The sequence below is a fragment of the Coloeus monedula genome, assembly GCF_965178545.1.
Source record: "Coloeus monedula genome assembly, chromosome: 22".
In the NCBI taxonomy this organism is placed as follows: Eukaryota; Metazoa; Chordata; class Aves; order Passeriformes; family Corvidae; genus Coloeus; species Coloeus monedula.
In genome coordinates this window covers 2,199,145-2,218,440 of record NC_138802.1, presented here as the reverse complement: position 1 = coordinate 2,218,440, position 19,296 = coordinate 2,199,145, and the positions used below count along the sequence as shown (strand labels likewise).

Sequence of the window (19,296 nt, the reverse complement as noted above, 5' to 3'; positions counted from 1 at the left end):
GGAATACAAAGTGCAAAAATGCTTGAAAATGTGGCACAAATGGTCCTCCTTCCAAATGACAGAGGTGGGCAGGGATTCCAACATTGTTCTGCGTTATAAAATACCAGCAAGGCACAGTCTGGGAGGGGAAAAGGGGCATGGTACAGAAAACAAAATAAAACTGTGTGGTGCAGGGTTCTAGGTCTGCTGTTCTGGCAGGTTCTGAGCAGCTCATGGTCTATAAAGATGTAAAAAATGCCAGTTTCTGAGGTGACAGGAGGTTCCTGTTTCTCTGCTATCATCCCTCTCTACCCCTGCATTCCCCAACAACAGGAATTCAGGAGCACAGAGGTTTAACAGCCAACAACAGACACAGCAACACCCAAAAACTACAGCTTTGGGGCTGTACTCCTTAGCTGGAGTAAAAGAATTCATGGCTCCACTGGCAGCCTTGTTGAAGTTCATCAGAAGATACCAAGTCCCTGCCTGCCAGGCTGAAAAAAAAACCCAAAAAAAGAGGCTGAGGCTCAGTTAGGAAATTTCCAGTTTAAAACTGAAACGGCAGAGTTTGCCTTGACATTTTAAAGCCTGATTTCAAAAAGTCTGCTCACCTGTAGGGCAGGTTGGGCCAGGATACGTATTTAACCTATCTTTTATAGTTTTATAGCATTTATTCATGCTATTCTACAGTAATAGGTGCTATTTCTAGCTTTACTTCCTCCACTCTCTGGGGTTTTTAGGATAACAGGTGACAGCAGACTGATGGCTCTTCAATTTAAAGGGAAGACTAAGCTTCAAAAATACCATATGGGCTGAGAAATTCTTGGCCCTGGTCAGGGACAGAGCCTAGTGCTGACAAAACACATAACTTTCATTACCAGTAATGCACAGCACAAAAGAAGCCAAACAAGGAATGGATCCAGAACTCCAAAGAAAAGATCCGTGGCTCATTTAAAAACAAACAAACCAGCCATTATTATCTTTTTTTTTTTTCTTCCAAGACTTTTGCAGGGATCCACAAGGCCACTCTCATCCCAACAGAGCCTAAAAATAACTCTGACTCCAGTGTCCTATCACTAAAAATATCTGTATTTGTGATTCAGTCGACTTTAAGGTCACACAAAGATGTTCTGCTAACTTTCTGGGCAGTGCAGAATGAGGGAGAGGCTGGAATTGTATCCAGGGGAGTATCCAGGGACATACCTCGGCCATTTTGGGGTTCCAGCCTCCGTGGCCCTCCTGCATCTCACGCAGGATGTCGATGTCCAGCAGGCACTTCACCTTGTCCCCGTGCTGGAAGGGATGCCTGTCTGTGCTCTCCTTCCTCTGCAGCTCAGCTGGTTTCCCTGGGGACAACAAGGACAGCACCCACAGGCATGCAGGGTGCAGTCACACACCTCAGCTTCGTTACAAGGGTTGAAAATTAACATTAATTGGGGCGGAATGGTGCAAACCCCTTTTCATGCCCTATACACTCTATAGGGCAGCACTGTGCAGAGGAATCAGTAGGATTTAACTCTAACTGGATATTAATATGAATTAAACAGAAGCAGCTCTAACAAGACACATTTTGTTCCTCTGCAGAGCGGGGAATGCCTCTCAGGCTGAGGCAGACACCAGGAGCTGGTCTTAGCAATCCACTCACCCACAACTGCTGTTCAGACACACCCACACAGCACCCAAACTTAGTTCTCCCCTCCCCAAGCAGCCACAGAACTCACTCTGAGGAGTGCCTTGCCCTCCTACCCTTCCCATGTAGCCATATCCCTGGAATTAAGCTCCTCATCCAACCCTCCCCTCCCCTCATGCTCTTGCCAAACTGCTCAGGGAGAGAAAAGTCTGAGAAAGACAAATAAAAGTCTGCCTGAAAAGTTTTATCTGAAAAGTCTGATAAAAACCCTGATTCTGCTGCTGCAAACACAAAACCAGACCACTCTGTTTTCCTTCAGGGGAGCCAAAGATGGTCCCTGCACCTCATTAAAAAAACAACCCCACAACTAAATTACACCTGGGTAAAAAAAAGCTTCAAGTCCAAAACCACAAGGAGTTTCCTTGGACTTAAGAGGAAAGGTGGATGGCAGCAAGTTGCCAATACAGACTTCACCTTTTCCCATCACTTTTTCTAATTTTTGGCTGTTCCGTTCTCCAAAGTCTCCCTTTGGTCACATTCCCCCCACTGAACACACTTTTGGCTCCACCAGGAAAGTGTTTGCTCTCTAAAAGCACAGTGAACAACAGCTTGTCTGAAGAATTAAAAGCTTTGGATGGACAAATTTGACCAAAGTGAGAAAAGCTGGATTCTCTGTAACAGAGTAGGAATTTCCTGCATTTCCAGCAGAAATTGTGTTCCTTGGGATACAACTGTGGGTAACCGATGGTTTTACCACCAAAAGGCCAAACTATTTCATCAACAACTCTGAGATCAAGCCCCATGCTCACACACAAACCAAATTCTCTCAAATGATGCTTATTAACTGGGAACCTCAGAAAATCAGGAGGTGGTTTTATGTCTTCCACGCAAAATGGCTTCAGCGCCAAGGGCTGTGTGAATCACAACTTCTCAACACAGACTTCTCTCAGCAAAGGTTTGTTTCCACCCACCTAATTTTGGGAGATGCTCCTTGTAGTAGAAGCCCCCAGAAGCCTCCACGGTACATTTGAGGTCCACTTTTCCCTTGTGGCCCACCCTGTAAACGTTGGTGGTTCCATCTGCCCAGGTGACGCTGGCAACGCTGCGGCCGGTCTCCACGTCCCAGCCCCGGATATCGACCACGCGGCCAGTCTTACCTTCACCCCCTGAGGGGAAAAGAAGTGAAAATCAGGAAAATTGGATCATGAGACAACTCACTTTGACCAATTAAGAGGGAATCTCTGCGTTAAGTTTGTAGAAACCCAGCGAGACGCTCATTTTGGAATGATTCTGTGGAGAATTCCTGGTGTGCAGGAGCATGGCCTAGTTAGGGAACACACACATGGTGTCATGGCACCACACTGTGGCAAGAAAAAAAACTCAGCAGTGCTGCAAAACCCACCCAGGATCTTTAAATCTCTCCCCAACACCGGCCAGGTGGAGAAACAGCAAATAAAATTTGTTTTCTTCAAATCCAGAACAGAAGGATGGATGTGTGGAGGTGAAGCTGGATGGGCACCGGGACGTGCTCTCATCCAAGAGACAACACTGAGCCTCATGAAGGCAGTCAGGGTTTGCAGGTTCCCAACCCCACTCTGCTGCCAAGTCACTCTGTGGTGCACTTGGGCAGGTCCCAACACTTCCCCAGGACTTCCCCAAATGGGGACAGCAACATCTGTCTCACTGAGGAACTTCTGATTGTCTGCAAAGTCCTGCAATTTAACAGCTCAAAGGAGCTGAATTCCTCATCTAGCAGCTCATCTGAAAAGTACAATGCAAACATTGGGTTTTGGTGTCAGTTCTATCCATGACACGGCTGTGGATGGGCACAGCTCCACCAAAACCATGCTCATGGAGAGCTGGATTTGGGGTTCTTCTCACTGCTCCTGCTCAGGGAGCTGCTTTCAGGTCACCACCACCAGAAGCAGCACAAGTCTCAGACATGTAAATGCTGCTCTGATCTCAAAAGGATGGATAAGCTGTATTGAGCATAAGCTGCTTTTGCTCTCAGACCCTGCAAGTATCCATGTACTCCACTGAACCCAGAGCTGCAATAAATGGCAGAGTCAACTTTGGAAACCTTTGAACTTCTGACTTAATTCTTAAGGGGCAAAAGGAGCTGTAAACATCACAGTGTGTGTCCAGGGCTCTGGGACAAACGGGCAGGAAAGCTTCCTTAGCCCTGGAGCACCACACAGAAATGCTATCAGTGAACTGGGGACAGGCATTACACCCCAAAAACAGCTTTAAAAAGGCTTTTTTGTCTCACTGCATTTTCAGCCTGAAGGTTTCAATTCCTACAGAAAGCAGCAACCACTCTCCAGGAACCACAGAGTCCTTCATCAGTGCACGACGTGAAACCCTCCTTATAGAGAATTTCTCCTCACTGTCCTCAAAAGTATCCAAACAAGGACATTCCACAGAATTCCAAAAGAAAATGGATATTGTACACAAAGTCAGATAAACCTTCCACTATCAATTAAAGCTTTTTCAGGAAAAGAGGGGTCTTTATTTTCTTGTAACATGGTGTGCATTTACAATTTTACACAAGAACTTCCAGGATGGTTCCCAGAGGTTTTCAGATCTATGAAAAGAAAAGCAGCAAAACTTCCTTCCCACACCCTGAATGAAGGCACACAGTTTATGTCAGACATGTGACAAGTAATACAAGAAAACAAGGTGTATTTAATGCTTTAAAGAACAGGAACCTGCATCACCTGACCAGCTCCCCCAGAAGCTGCTGCTTAGCACATGGATTTTCAACCAGCAATTTGCAAAAATAAAATATTATATATATATATATAAATCTTTTAAAAAATCAAATGGTGTTTTACAGGACATCCCAAAAGCAGCTTACCATCCTGGTTACCCCACTCCCAGTCAGGCCCACGGACCACTTTAGCCCCCTGGAAAGTCCCTTTTAATGTGATGCGAGTCAAATTCTGTCGAGGGCTCACTAGGACCCTGAAAAAACAGAATAAGAGAAAACAAATGAATTTGTTGTTGTTACAGACACTGATAAAGCTCTGTTCCAGCTGAGGGCTGTCACATGAGGACCATCCTTCACTTTAGGGCAGTGGACATTACTAGGATGGCCCTGCATGGAGGCACTAATGGAGCTCAGCACATTCTATAACCTGAAAAGCAGAGATTAGACCAGCAGTGCTGTGGCTGGACCATTCCCAGTCTGCCACAGACCTTCCCACCTGCCCTGCACCCCACATCCCCAGCACAGACCCCGCTCCAGCTGAAGGGAAAAGGAAAAAGGTACCTACGTGATAGTGAACAGGGGGTCTGATGTCCTGTTAAAGCAGCTCCCAATTCCCATAATGTCACAGCAGCCTCTCTGCTGGCTCTGTGTGTGCTGTCCCCAGGCTGGCACAAAGCCTTCTCATGAGTCACCAAGCCACCAAAACCCACGAGGACCTGCCTGGTTGCTCACCCAGGGTGCAATCCCCTTTTCTAGGTGACTGCAAAGGTGCCCCAATCCATGCCCGTGGAGCCTGACAGGCTCTTGGCAGCTCCCAGCCCAGACAGAGCAACCCAAGTTCAGCAGCTGTTCCCCAGGGCAAGGGGAGGGGAAGCTTCTCGGGGGTAGGGCTGACCTCAGAACACTGTAATTATTTCCCATCTAATACCTCCAGAGGGAAGGTGGAGACTGAGGAGGATAAAAAGCTTATGCTTGAACTTACTGTTTACTTATCCACCAAATGCTTAAGTCTTTTACCTTTCTTAACCTGCTAACAGAGCTCCCACCTGTGGTTTACAACCTTACGTGTTTAAAAAGAGGGAGAGATTATTTATGACTTGCTCTTATGATCACTGAATGTTCATTACTCAGACTGGAGCTCAAAAGGAGGAAGATGAAGGCCCTGTATTTGGATGGCTGAGATTTTGTCTGGTTTAAGCACTATCAAGGCTGGATATTGTTATGAAAGAAGATAATGACAGTGGAGGGAAAAGCTCAGCTAAAAAGAGACACTGATCAGCATTCATTTTATTGCACTGTCAGGCACTACAGACTGGCTTCAAAACCAGCATGGATTTGGGTACAGCCTCTGAAAGAGCTTAGATGTTCTCACTGTATTTTGTTCAATGCTTTTCTAATAATTTATCAAAGACGTGTTAGCCAAGCCCTGAGACAAAGTGATAAAAATACACTTCTCTCCTATAAACCCTTCTCTCACAAGGGATGGGATTCAATGCAAAGATTCTTAGTGATAGTAAAATAAAGCCCTGAGTTAAGCTTAAGATGTTTAAATAGCAAAATATCCACCACTCATTCTATTCTTGGCATAAGTTCCCTTTTTGGATACTCACACAACAGTAGTCATTCCCCAGCTCAACATTCTCACGTTACTAACCTGCCACTTCCTCTGAAATTTGTGGTTGGGGACCAAAAAAACAAAGCTGAGCAGTTCAGAAAGCTGAGCTTGCTTAAAGCAGGGAAATGTAAAGAAATTCCATCTCCTGTCCTGCTGAAATACTGGGGGCCACCCACCAGAACTGTCCTCGTTCCCCAGCCTCACCAAAATTCTGACCCTGCTTTAAACCACTGCTGACCAGCACCCCCAAAGAGTGATGCAAGCACCAGATGTCCTGAGCCAATGATTCTTATAAAGGTTTTAATCTAACTCAAAATGTTTTGCTCCAAATACTGGCTAACAACCAAAGTTACTCAGAGTGCTGCAAAAATACCCCCGGGATAAATTTAATCACTGTGATACTGCCTTTAATAACAACGTTAATTATGACAGCACAAGTCTGCAGCCGTTTCTGCCCTACAAATTCCAAGGATATTAAATTACTGTCGAGCCCAGAAAGCACTTGGGAGCATGTACTGTACAGAATGAAGTTATGGCTCTCTCCAGCATGCTGGGAACCACTCCCTGAGGATGTGGCTTCTCTGAGGTGCTTATTTGGCTTTTGACATCCTTGAGAACTCTGCTCCAGCATCTGGAACAGCAGCATCACCCCTGCTTTAGAGAGAGGGATGGGAGATCCAAATCAACTGATCTGGAGAAATTTACACAAAAACTACTTTTAACTTGCAGCAGCAAGTCAGAGCTCCTTCACACCAGGCCTGGTTGATGTTTTGTGAGATTTTTCTGCTGCAGAAAGTTCTCATCTAAAGAAATAAACACAATGAAGGGGACTGGGAAGTACAAGGGATGGTCACCCTGTAAGGTGGCAGGCCATAAATATCACAGTAATCCCTTCAGAAAGGCACAGCTCTAAACCAGAGTTTCAACTTGTGGGAGACCCAAACCCACATCCCTCCCAGGACACACAAAGATCCACCTCCAGAAAAGCCAGCAGGAGCTACAGGTAAAACTGACCTCAATGCAAGAAATCCCAGTTTTTCTAATCCCCCCCAGCAAAGCTTTTCCTGAAGCACTTCCAGCAAAGGATAAAGGAAGGCAGTTCTGACAGATGGTTGCTGGTCGCTCAAGCAGGAATCAGACTAAGACAAGGATGCTGGAGAGGGATCAGGATCACAAAAACCTATTTCAGGAACTGTCTTTACCCAGATTTTTTTCCTTTTCAATCCTCTCCTTCCTTCACAAGGCACAGTTCTTCACAAAACCAGCTGTATCTTTATAACACATCTTTATAAGTAAAAGCTGTGGTTTTTGGTAACTCCCAAAGTAACGTGGATCAAATCCTGTTCTGGAAAGCCACAGCAGGGAAGGTTTCAGACCAAGGCTACTAAATGGGAAGTAAAAAGGTTCCTGCAGGCAGTTTTTCACAACTGTGCCCTCAGAGAGGTTCATACAGAGCCCTTAAAGGCAGAATATTGCACTGAGAAGATGCAGAAGCACCATGGAGCACATGGAGTGAAAATGTCTTGTTATCATCCTTCAAACATCAATATTAGTTCAAAACCCAGGCTAAAGCTGGTTTAGTGAAGGTTTCTCTCGCTTGCAGTTTTGATCATGTAATTCCAGAAAAGATAAAGATAAAATATGCCATTGAAACACAATCCCTGTTCCACAAATCAAACAGAATAATCCAAATTGCACAAGGGAAGCCCCAGTGTGGCAATAATAATACAATAATACAAGAAAACAAGGCGTATTTAATGCTCTAAAGAACAGGAACCTGCATCACCTGACCAGCTCCCCTAGAAGCTGTTGCTTAGCACATGGATTTTCAACCAGCATTTTTCAAAAATAAAATATTATATATATATCTTTAAAAAAAAAATATATATATATAATATGTTTGGAGCTTTTTAAAGAGGCACAGGCAATTTATCTGGCAAATAATGGTGGGTTTTTTCCTAAAGGAAAATGATACAAATTCATTGAAAGAAAAAAAAATAATAAATTAATAGAAATAAATTCATTCATACTTCATGAGCACTTCGCTACAAGTCAGGAAATAAAAACGTCAGCACAGAAGAGTCGCATTCAATTCCAAATATTCCTCACCCAAATTTCTTAGCTTAAACTGCCACTGCCTAAATAACACAAGTTGAGGAGGTTACTATGTAAATAAACCTGCATCCCTGCATTGCCCAGTAATCAAACACCCAGCAGTTGTCACTCAGCTGCTGGATTAGTTCAGCTCTCAGTATAAGCAGCCACAGATGGGAGGTTGGATTATTAAAGCTGCCTTGAATGGGTCTGCACTGCACAGACCTAAATCAGAGCACGCACTTGTTCCTGGATCTGATTTCCAAATCCAGCTGGTAACTCCACCAGACAGAGCTGGTTTAAGAATTACAGATGAAAATAACTGCAATCTCTGTTTTGACTACAGGATAAAACACAGTGAGAGAAAATGTTTGTATTTCTTATGCCTGATTACACAAAACATTTCCCTGTGCAGCTCGCTGGCTCCTCCAGCTCCATTGTTTGCCAGGAAAGAAAAAAAAAACAGGGCTTGTGAAAAACTATTGAGGTTGTGATTTATTGGTGAGTGAAGGCTAGAAAATAGCCTGGGTAAAATGCACCACATCTGAAATTCAACTGAGCCCCACCCCTGAGCAGGGGATCCAAATGCCAGCGCTGCATGGGAATACCACAACACTAACATTTTGCATGAGATTATCTCAGGCTCGATTATTTGCAGAACTCACCAGAGTGTGCCTGACTTTTGCAGCCCTAATATAAACTTGATGAGCTTTGCTTTGCTGCCCTGCTCACAGACACTGATTTATCTTCCAATTACTAAGCACATATTCAGCAAATAGGTACAACAACCCTGAGAAAAGCTCTTCAGTAAAACTCAGCTGTTCCATCCTTTTAAGCCAAGGATGAGAGCCTCTCCCACAACAGCCATAAAATTCAAACCAAACAAGACCAATAAAAATAACAAATCAGGAGGTCAGGAAGAGATTACCTCAAACAGCAAAAGTTAAAAAGAAAATCAGCATTTCCTGTCACCTAAAGTTCAAACTCAGGTCATTTAAAGACCTGAAATAGCCTTCAGGTAAAGGTGTCTTCAAAGCCTCTTTAGAAAACTGATTGGGAATCCTCTGCAGTGTCTGTCTGGGGTTAAATCCTCCTTAAATCCTGGGATTAGTGACCTGCTACAAACAGGGATGTGTTGGCCTTGCCTGGTTCAGGTGGCCAGTGGTGGCTCTGGCAGCAACAGCAGGGATTTGGGAAGAACCAAAGCATCCCCATTCCCAGAGAAAGGAGGTGGGAGAATCCTGGTATCTAAAGGAGACTCATCCTGGATTTCACAGACACTCAACAACAAAACCCAAATCCACACAGCATTTACCACGTCTTCTTAAATACTCTGATTTTCTCTTTTTGTCCCTAGGGGACTGCCAAAGGTTTTATCTTCTACTTTATTTAGAAGGAAAAAAAAAATTAAAAAAAAAGCAAAAAGAAAAAGAGAGATGAGTGATCTAAGCAATAGTCAGTGAGTCATAAGCAGGCAATTTCTGCTCTCCCAAAAGGATGCTGCAGTGCCTAAGGCAAAGTGTCTGCACAGCTCAGACCTCCCTTATTCCAAAGAAATCCACTCCATGGCATTGATCAAAGGTGATCCGTGCCCTTTGTTTCACATCAGGGCATTCCATTCTCAATGCAGAGCACTCTCCAAACCCTGGACCAACAAATCACAGGTCTGCATTTGCACTAAAGCAAAATCTTCCCACTGCTTCCTGCCCCTGCACTGCAAGGCATTTCTGAGTAAAAGGGTTTTTATCTGCCAGCTCCCTGTGTGAAAGCTGCAGAAAACACCCATTTGTTGCAGTTATTGTGCCACCCTCGGTCAAATCCTGAAACCAAACCCATTTGTGACAACCTGTTTGCTCCAAAAGCTGAGTGACTTCCAAGAACCACAACGTGAACCTTTCATTCATCTTTAAAACCCGCAGCTTTCCACAACGGGGAGCTTCTTCCTTGTAACTTCCTAATTCCTCTCCATCCCAAAACCCAGCTGGAATCAATACCTGCCACACAGCAACAGCAGGAAAGGTGTTCCATTATCCAATTACAACTGCTGGTTTATCCTTGCCCCTTATGGAGGCTCCCAGAAATCACTGCCACGCCTGACAGGCTCATGCTGTGTCTCTTATTCTTTTCTTTTTTTTTCTTTTCTATTTTTATCAGCTGCTTGCTATTCTGAAGATCCTTATTCCTGCTAACACACAGCAAAGTAAATCAGAATAATGCTCATTTTATGAAGACTTGGTATCAGGCACTCTGGCCTATGTTTAGAGTTCTTTTTGTCACATAAAGTTGTTTTATATCACATTTTCTCTAACCACTCATCCAGCCACACTCAGAAAAAAAAATTTAAAAGGGCAAAAGCATGGCATGTAGGGAAAAAAAAAAACCCCAACCCAGCCAAAAAGCCACCAAAGCACCATCAGACATCACATTCTGCTCTGCACCTCCAAAGAGCTCTCCAGTGCTTCCACGACATTCCAGAGTGGTGCTGCAGTTTCTGGGAAAGTCAAACAATTCACACAGGACAGCTCTGGCCCTGGCAAGTTTGCTGGCCATCCTCCAAGCTCCCTTTTTCACCCTGACAGCAAGAACTGCACTGCCCAGCTCCAGCAGCAGCCCAGGCACAGGCAGAGACAAGCCTTGGGAGGGAAAATTGCTCTTTTTACATCCTCCACCACCCAGATTGCTCAGAAAAAAGGAACAAGTTCTGCAGAGAATGAGTCCTGAGGAGAAATTACCTAGAAATCTGCCTTTTGATCCAGGACAGCATTCCAGGTGCTCCTGGAGAAGGTCAGGTCCCTGCTGCCCAAAGGATTTCCCACCTGCAGGGTTGAGAAATCCCCAGCACAGGGCAGAAAATTGGGGCTGCTCTGCAGCAGTGCCTTTTTCTCTTTTTTTTTTTTTTTTTTTTTTTTAATTTAAATGTGAGTAAAATGATGTACCTTAAACTCAAATAAAACACGCAAGCAGGCATCCCTGAGTAACTACTTGGAGATAACTCCGTTATTAATAGAAAGAGAAAAAGCCCCCACATGTCTATTTTTATAGAGATGTGTATTTTTATAGATACACCAAATTGTGAGGCTCATTTCACAGTAGGAGCTGGCTGGCTTGTCATATTAACACAAGCTCCAGAAACACCCTAATCTGGTGGATAAACACAAGCCTCAAAGCTCAGGGGGGAGATTGTCTGGCCAGCAGCATCCCTCCTCTGCTAGGACTCGGAATTCTGGCTCAACCAACGCTGGCACCACTCTGGCAATCAGCTCCAGGCAGAGCTTCCCACATGGCAGGAAAAGCAGCTGCAAATCCCAAATCCCACACTGCTGCCTTTAGCACAGTAATTACACTTTTCATTCCACAGATGGATGCAAGGCACAGTGATATTTTCAAAAACATTAAAAAAAAAAAAAAGGAAAAAAAAAGAAAATCAATGACAGAGATAAGCTGATTTCTTATTCCTTCTCCTGAAGGCAAGAGGATTACATGATTCATCTTCATGCCCACTTTAGGAGGTGCAAATAAAAGTATTTTTGAGCCTGTTTTTGAGTTCTTCCTCAGGACAGGAGAACAGATCTTTCATGTTTTGGCAAATCATGGAGGAGCATAAAATTACAGATGCTGTTCCACAGGCATCAGTGCAGCAGTCACCTCCAAAAAAATTCATGTGCAGAGCAGGAGTAAATGAGAAAGTGCTGCCTCTTCAGCAAATAGACCCCAAGAATAAATCAACAATTTGGGAATGTAAGATCCCTTTCAGCCTCCCTGTGGCCTGAGAACAGCAAGTAGCAAAGCAAATCTAGGAAATTATTTATTGGGGGGGGCGGGGGGGGGGCGAGGAAGAGAAAAACCAGAGCAGAAATCATTCTTTTGTCACTTTATAAAAACACTCTGCAGGTTTCTGTTTGCTGCCCTTTTTTTCAAGCAGCTTCATAAAAAACTAACCATAATTCTATAGAACAAACTTTTCTGGTCGTTCCACCCAATCAGCAAAAATTGAGCACTGCCCCATAAATCTACAGGAATTTCTTTATAAATCACACAGACGTGTACAAGTTAGGTTGTACTGCTGTTGCTGGGTTATTCTGCACACCCCAGGGATGCACAGAGGAGGTTTTGGAGAGCATTAGGATGGAACTGAGCCCCCTAAATCTGCTGAGGGTGCAGTGGACTCACGGCTGGGAGTGAGCAGTCTCGTAGCGCTCGAAGGAGTGGGACAGGTCATGTTTGTTGTTCATGTAGCACTGGGTGCACAGGTCGTAGTCAAAGCACATTTTGCATTTCCACCTCATGCCTCGGATGCCGTGCTTCTTGCAGCAGTCACAGATGATGTTGGGGTGACGGACACCTAGGGGAGCAAAAGAGAATGGGAGATCCACACAAATTCCAGGGAAAACCAGGTTCTTAGAACCACCTTTCCAGAAAAAAACCTTTCACTGAGCCAAGGAGAAGCACAAGTACTTCACAATGCACCTAGAAATCCTGTCAGCCCTCTGTTCGCCTCTTTCCAGCTTCTTACATTCCCATTTTTTATCCCACTCATACCTAAAGTAAATATCTCTGCTCCTTACAGCACGAATACTGCTCATGGAAGAGTGCCATGCTTAGTGCTGGGCATTGCAACAGCTGTGTTTCTAAGGAGAAATTATTTAAGGGCTAGAAAACCCTGGCACAACTGTTCTGAATGAACCTACTCCTCTAGTCCACACTTTACAGAATTAGGGCACACAACTGTAAAGGGGACTTGAATGAAACTTGATGAATGCGTGTTTAAGGAGAAAAAAATCGTGTCTGGAAGGTGATGCAATAATACACTGTGAAGTGGTATGTGTAATATGAAATATCCACATTAGGGCCTCTCCTCCTAAAGCCATGTCTGCAGAATGACAAACTCAGTGGAAGTGTTCAGCTCACAGATGGAAAGAGGAGGAAAGCAGAGCCTTTGCACAGAGGGAAACAGGAATGTCCTGGCCATGCACAGGCTGAGTGTGCTCTGCCCACAGGTGCCAAAGGCTGTCCCAGCACATGGGACAGGGGCAGGAGGTGGCTTTGCCAGTGGCTGTGCCCCTGTCCTGGCCCTGCTCACCTATCTGGGCGTTGTCATAGAGCAGGAGGTCGTAAGCCCCCTGGAAGCCCGTGCGATAGTTGGTTCTGTTGCCCTGATCCCACTGCACCACCACGGTCTTGTCCGGCGTGGTGGGGCTGCCCGTCCGGCCGATCTCCACCACGGTGCCCACGTTGCCCTCGCCGCTGTCCTGGCTGCCCCACTTCCAGTCCACTCCACGGACTACCCGCATCCCGACCTGCATGCTGGCATGGGGGTCCAGGTCCATGGATCTGCACAGCAAACCCTAAAACTCCTCCTCGAGAGGGGTCTCGGAGACGGGCGGGATCAGCGGCAGCACTCGCGGCGTCACGGGCAGCATGGTCAGCACACCTGGAAATGCAACAGGAATTTAGGTGATGCCACTCCACACATGGCATTTCCTCCCAGAAGGATCAGGCTGCAGAAAAAGCCCGACCTGCTGAGCAGAGAAATCTCTGTTTTATTCAAAACTGGGATTCTCACAGCTTGAGCACTGATGAGAATGATAAAAAAACCAACCAGGCTTCCAAGGCTCATCAGCATCTGCAATAATATCCAAAAAACTTGTCCCAGAGTACTGTGAATGAGGGAAGAGAACTGGGAAAGGAGTCTTTACAAAATTCCAGTACCAGCCCTTGATTCCAAACTCAGGAATAAGCACAACAGCCACCAGAGACACAACAGCAGCAGACAAACAAGCACAGTAAATAAAATGGAAAGAAATTACCAAGAAAACACCAGCAGCACGATTTTAGCAATAAAATTCAATCTCAGTCTATTTTTCAGGAAGTCTCCTCACACGCATCTTATGTGAATACTGCACTGTTGAGTTTCACTTGCCCTTCAAGCCAGTTTTGGTTTTGATTTGAGGATACAGGAACTTTTAAAACTTGAAAGAAACGTTTGTCCGTTTCCCCCAAGTAACCGCAGTTTTTCAAAAACATGGCCAACGTCACAATAATTTCAGCCTTTTCCTGTTATGTATCAACGAGCTACAGCAGGAACAGGGAAGGGCTATTGCTCAGCCCGCAATAAACCCAGCAGATTTAGTGCTGGCATCAGTGAGACAGGGACAGCCTTCCCAACTGTTGCCATGACAATGGGTAAATGAGGTGAACACCACACAGATGCAGCACATCCTCAATTCTGAATTAGATCAAACAGATTCTTAAACAGATTCTCAAATCTCTCTTTCTCTCTTTACCAGCACTACAAGACAGAGGAGTGTGGCTTCCAATATGCAGAGCCTGGAAAAATCTCCTGTAGCATCCTCAGGCATCCCTGGGTCTCCCTCTTCCTCCTGAGCTATCCAGAACACCCAGATTTCCTCAAAACTTGAAAAAAAAGGCCCAAGAGGATGCCAAAGGATGAATAAAGCAGATGCTACAAGCAAAGCTCCCCCAGTGCCACGACACAGGGCCAGCTCAGCCCAGGATGAGGAGCTGGTCCAGCTGAGGGGATGTGCTCAGCCCCAGCTGCAGGAGCAGCTCTGGACCCTGGGACACGTTGTCAACGCTCCCACCTACCAATAAAAGCAACTGAAACCACCAAGCCCTAAAAATAAACCCATCCTCCAGCCAAACATCCTCTTTTGAATGCATGGAGGAGTCGTTTGATGCAAAATCACATTTCCAGCATGCAGCATGAGCCTGATTCCTGCTCAGCTTTAGCATCTCTGCAGCTTCAGCCTCTCCCTGCCACGCGTGGCTGTGACATCCAAACACCTGTCACACGAGAACAGCATCAAACCCAGCTGTCCTTGTGAACTTCACATCATCTTTGCTTCTAATCATCACTAAAAGTCGCCCTGGGCGAGTCTTTCATTTGTTTTTGTGGGGGTGGATGGAACATTGCTGAGTTGAAGGTGCACCAGTGTTTACTGTCTTTATGAGAGCAGGAATTATCAAAGAATATCCTTTTTAGAAAGCTCTGCAGAGCCTAGTGAGATCTTCCCTCTTCCTCCAGATCACAGATGAATAAAATGGACTATTTATTGCTCCAACTAAGAGGCAGAACTGCTTTTTTTTAAAGGCTGCTACGAACCAGTCAAGCAGAGAAAACAAATGGGAACATCCAACAACGCAAAAGGTACAAGAGAAGCACAATTTAATTATTGTTACAGGGCTTTTCCTTAAAGAGAACCACCACAACCCCTTCCTGTTTCATCCCAAGGAATCCCGTGCTTAGGGAAGGAAGCAACAAATTCCACAGGGTATTAGGTGGGGATAGAGGGCTGCTCCCCAGCCTTCAGAGTTTTCTGCCATTTCACTGGGCCTTCTTCCTCTCCCCAGGAATGAATGAACCATCACAGGCTTAGAACTCTCAGCATTCCAAGGAAGGCAATGCCAGCTCCAGCAATTACCGATCAAAGAACATTCCAGGCTGTGCCACAAACCCATAAAACGCAAATCCCTACAGTATAAAGGAGGATAATCCCTCCCTACCTGAAAAGAGCAGAGCAGGCTGGCACTGACACATCCTGGCAAGTGCCCAACAGAGAATCCCGACAGCAGAGCCAACCCTGTGTCCCAGAAAGGCAAACCCACACCTTCCCTGTGCACCTTCCCACAAATTTTGGATGCTGCTGGAGCTCAGCTGCACACTTGTGATGCTGAATGCTTTTGAAGGAGCTGTCAGGGCTGCAAAAACCACCACCAGTCCCTTGCTGGCTGATCTGAGGATGCCTTCCTAATGCGAATATTCCATTTTCCACACAAGAACGCACCAAGTGCATCCTGCATTCCCATCTCCTCTGCAGGGGCGATGCAGAACAGGGGGAAAGGGCTGTTCAAAATCTTTACGAGATTAATTAAGCGCTCTTGTGGCCTGAGCCCTGCCAGAGCAGCATTATTGACTTCCTAAGTGGAAATGTTTCACTCACTGAAGCAAATACTCCTCCCTTGATGCTGCCTGGGCCATAATTATTCCAGGGAAGGACAGGTATAGCTGCCAGAAATGATTCACAGAGAAAACATCGCTTTCCCATGGGAATTTCAAGGAACCATGAACAAATAATCCATTCTAAGAAAAGCAGATTTCTGAATCCTGATCTAACATTCCGACCTTGCCTACTGTAACACAGGAAAGAGCAGCCTAGCTGTAATCTGTGAGTCCAGCTTTAGGAAATCCCACTAAAACTTAACTGGAAAAAAGGGAAAATACTCCAGCTTTTAATCCACAACATTTTAGCTGCAATAATTGTGACAACTTTCTGCCAATATTCAACTGTGACAGCCCCAACATCCACCTCGTGGGAGGCAAAGGTTGCTGCTGGTCTGGCCCCACAGCAAACAGAACCCAGTGCTGTAAACAGTTGACAAAATCAGTGCCTGGAACCTGGTGATCACATTATTTGAACAGCATAGTAAACAGAGGAAGTGTTTAAAAGAAATAAAAAGCAGCTTTTTTTCTTCCCTTTACACATATCCTGCAGTTTGGATTGTCTTCTTGAGGTGAATTATTCCACTTAAAAGAGATTTGCCTATGCAGAGGATGCTTCCTCAGGTAACTGCAAATCACACACTTCTCCAAAATTCCCCACTTCCCCAATTGATAAACCCCCAAAGAGCATTTTGAAAATAAAATAATTCCCCATTTCTTACTCTTTCTGTTCTCTTTGACTCTTCCAGTGCCATTAAATGAAGTCTTATCAAGCCATTAAAAATGTAAATTGATCAGCTTCCACTACTGCAAAGCTTCAGGACTTAATTTTGCATATCCTCACACCAAGAATATCAACACGGACACAGTTTTGGTGTAATTAAGTCAGCTCACATTGACTTAAAAACTGCTGGTTTTTAGCAGTACTACTTTCTCCACTACTCCTGTGAGCATTTCCCTACAGAAATAAGACTCAGCAGGGTTTTCCCCCTTTCCTGACACAGCTTTCACAGCTCAGCAGCTGCCCAGAGCTCACCTACACCAACTGTTGTTCCCTACCTGTTTTCCTACCTACAAAACAGAAATAAATACTTTTATATTCTTTAATAACTAGGATCAAATACCTCTGCTCAAGGCTTAACAGCGGGATAAGTTTATTACCAAGGTTAGCATCCATGCCTAAAACCTTAAATTCCCACAAATATAGTCACTATTAGATGAAAACAGAGCAGAAAACCAGTAGAACACACAGGAAATTAATATTTTTATCCCACCACCAGACGGACAGTGCCTTGCAGCAGAGAAGCTGTGGCTGCCCCATCCCTGGAAGTGTCCAAGGCCAGGCTGGATGGGGCTTGGAGAAACCTGGGATAGTGGAAGGTGTCCCTGCCCATGGTAGGGGGTAGAATAGGATGGGCTTTACTGTCCTTTCCAACCCAAACCAGTCTGGAATTCCATTATATTTCCCCTGAGAAGCCACAAGGCCTCGGTGACACTTTTCTTCCCTTCTCCTTGTGCAGTCAGGAATTTTGTTTAGTCTAAAATTTTGCAAAATGGCATCACTGGCACAGGGGAGGGAGTGAGAGAGGAGCAGATGCTGTTTTTGTGGCTTAAATACCAACAGCAGATCAAGGAACCCATTCTACTGATAAATCAGTCTGAGCTGAAATTAAAAAATCGGATATGGGGCAGCTGCCACTGGCGAAATCAATCAATCAAAAAAAAAAAAGGTGAGGTGAAATCATTCCCAGGGCCCAAACCTCACCTGCTCCCAGAGTATATTTAACCTTATTACATAAACAGAATAAAGCAGGTGATTAATAGGCCTTTGCTCAGGGATTAATATCTTGTCGTTTCAGCGTCACCGTACGGGAGCAGGCACAGGCACATCCTGACACACAGGGAGGAAATGCTAAAAATAACCAGCCAAGCTCAGAGTCCCCACCGAGCATTTTATCTCTGCAATCAACACTTTGGCCTTTACAAATGCCAGCCCATTGATCTGTTTTGCCCAAACTGAATTTTACATTCCATTTTACGCCGCTTGTGTTCTGGCGCCGAGTTGTTCCTTTCCCTTTCAGCAACGTTTCAGTGGTTCTCACTCTGCTTTTCCACCTATTCCTTCACCTTGTTTAAGGATGCAGGTCTAAAGGAGGCACCTTTAGACAAATTTATTCATATTCAGGAGCAGTAGTTTTGTGCAAACTCTTGATTCCAGCATTCTGGTTTCCTAAAAAATGGCAAACAACCTTAGAATAAATCCTAAAAGTGGAAGAAATTAGAGGGAAGTTACAGATCTTAAATTTTGGGTTTATTATGTGTGAGTATGGCAGGACCCAAAAGCTGCAGTGGACACAAAAACTGAACTGAGTTGGCCTTGAACCTTCAATTTAACTCAAATTTCAACCCCACTGTGATGACAACAGGCACAGAAAACTGAACCTGCTCCAAAAACATCACACTCATCTGCACAAAATCCAAACTGGCTTTGTCACTGAGATCCGTGGACTGAAAAGGGCTTTTTGTCAGCAGTGAGTAACAAAATTAATTAAAAAGAAAGTGACAGTGATCACCCAGGAGCAAAGACACAGCACAGTGTTTTTCATGAATCAGCTCCGTGCTAACTGAAGGACTAAACCATGAAATGAACTGGATTGCACAATGGTCAATATTTGCTTTAAAACACAGAAATGCAAACACCACCTTCAGGAAACACCACCATAAACCAAAACTAAACAGCTGGCACAGGCTGCCACCACCAGAAGCCGTGGCACTCCACGGGGTACTGGGTTTGGCTGGGATTGACTTCATTTCCTTCACTGCAGCTTGTCTGGTGCTCTGGTTTGGATCTCTGACCAAAGCAGCACTGACAACACAGGGGGGTTTGAGCTGGGCAGAACAACCAAAGCCTATTCTGGTTTTCCCACTGAGGCTGAGGGTGCACAGGAATTTGGGAGGGAGCAGCCAGGGCAGCTGACCCTGAGTGACCACAGGGACATGCTCAGCAATAAAAACTGAGGCAAGAAAGAGGAAAGGGGAGTGTTTGGAGTCTCTTTACCTTCCCAAGCAATCCTTGCAGCTGAGGAAGTCCTGCTTCCTTAATTTTACCCTTCCAGTCCTGTTCCCTGTCCCACTGTGGCAGAAGGGAGCTGCCTGCCAGGGTTAACCCACCCCACACAGAAAGGTGGAATATCTTTTGCCAGGTCAGGGATGCTCAAAATTCACATTTCTACGTCAACATCAATCAAACCCTACAAAAGCACAAGTTCCCTCCAACAGCTTCTACTCCACAGGAAAACTTCAGGATT

General features: G+C 45.0%; 1 protein-coding gene across 1 annotated transcript in view; it reads right to left on the bottom strand.

The window, feature by feature from the left end:
* LOC309581114 (E3 ubiquitin-protein ligase MIB2-like) overlaps positions 1 to 19,296 on the bottom strand; it is a gene marked incomplete at its 3' end in the record, with an annotated part of 55,058 nt that overhangs the window by 30,911 nt on the left and 4,851 nt on the right. Inside the window, 5 exon segments of the mRNA XM_082295553.1 lie at positions 1,183 to 1,325; positions 2,581 to 2,775; positions 4,467 to 4,573; positions 12,199 to 12,370; positions 13,109 to 13,459. Coding sequence (XP_082151679.1) covers positions 1,183 to 1,325; positions 2,581 to 2,775; positions 4,467 to 4,573; positions 12,199 to 12,370; positions 13,109 to 13,355 — 864 coding nt within the window. The 5' untranslated portion in view covers positions 13,356 to 13,459.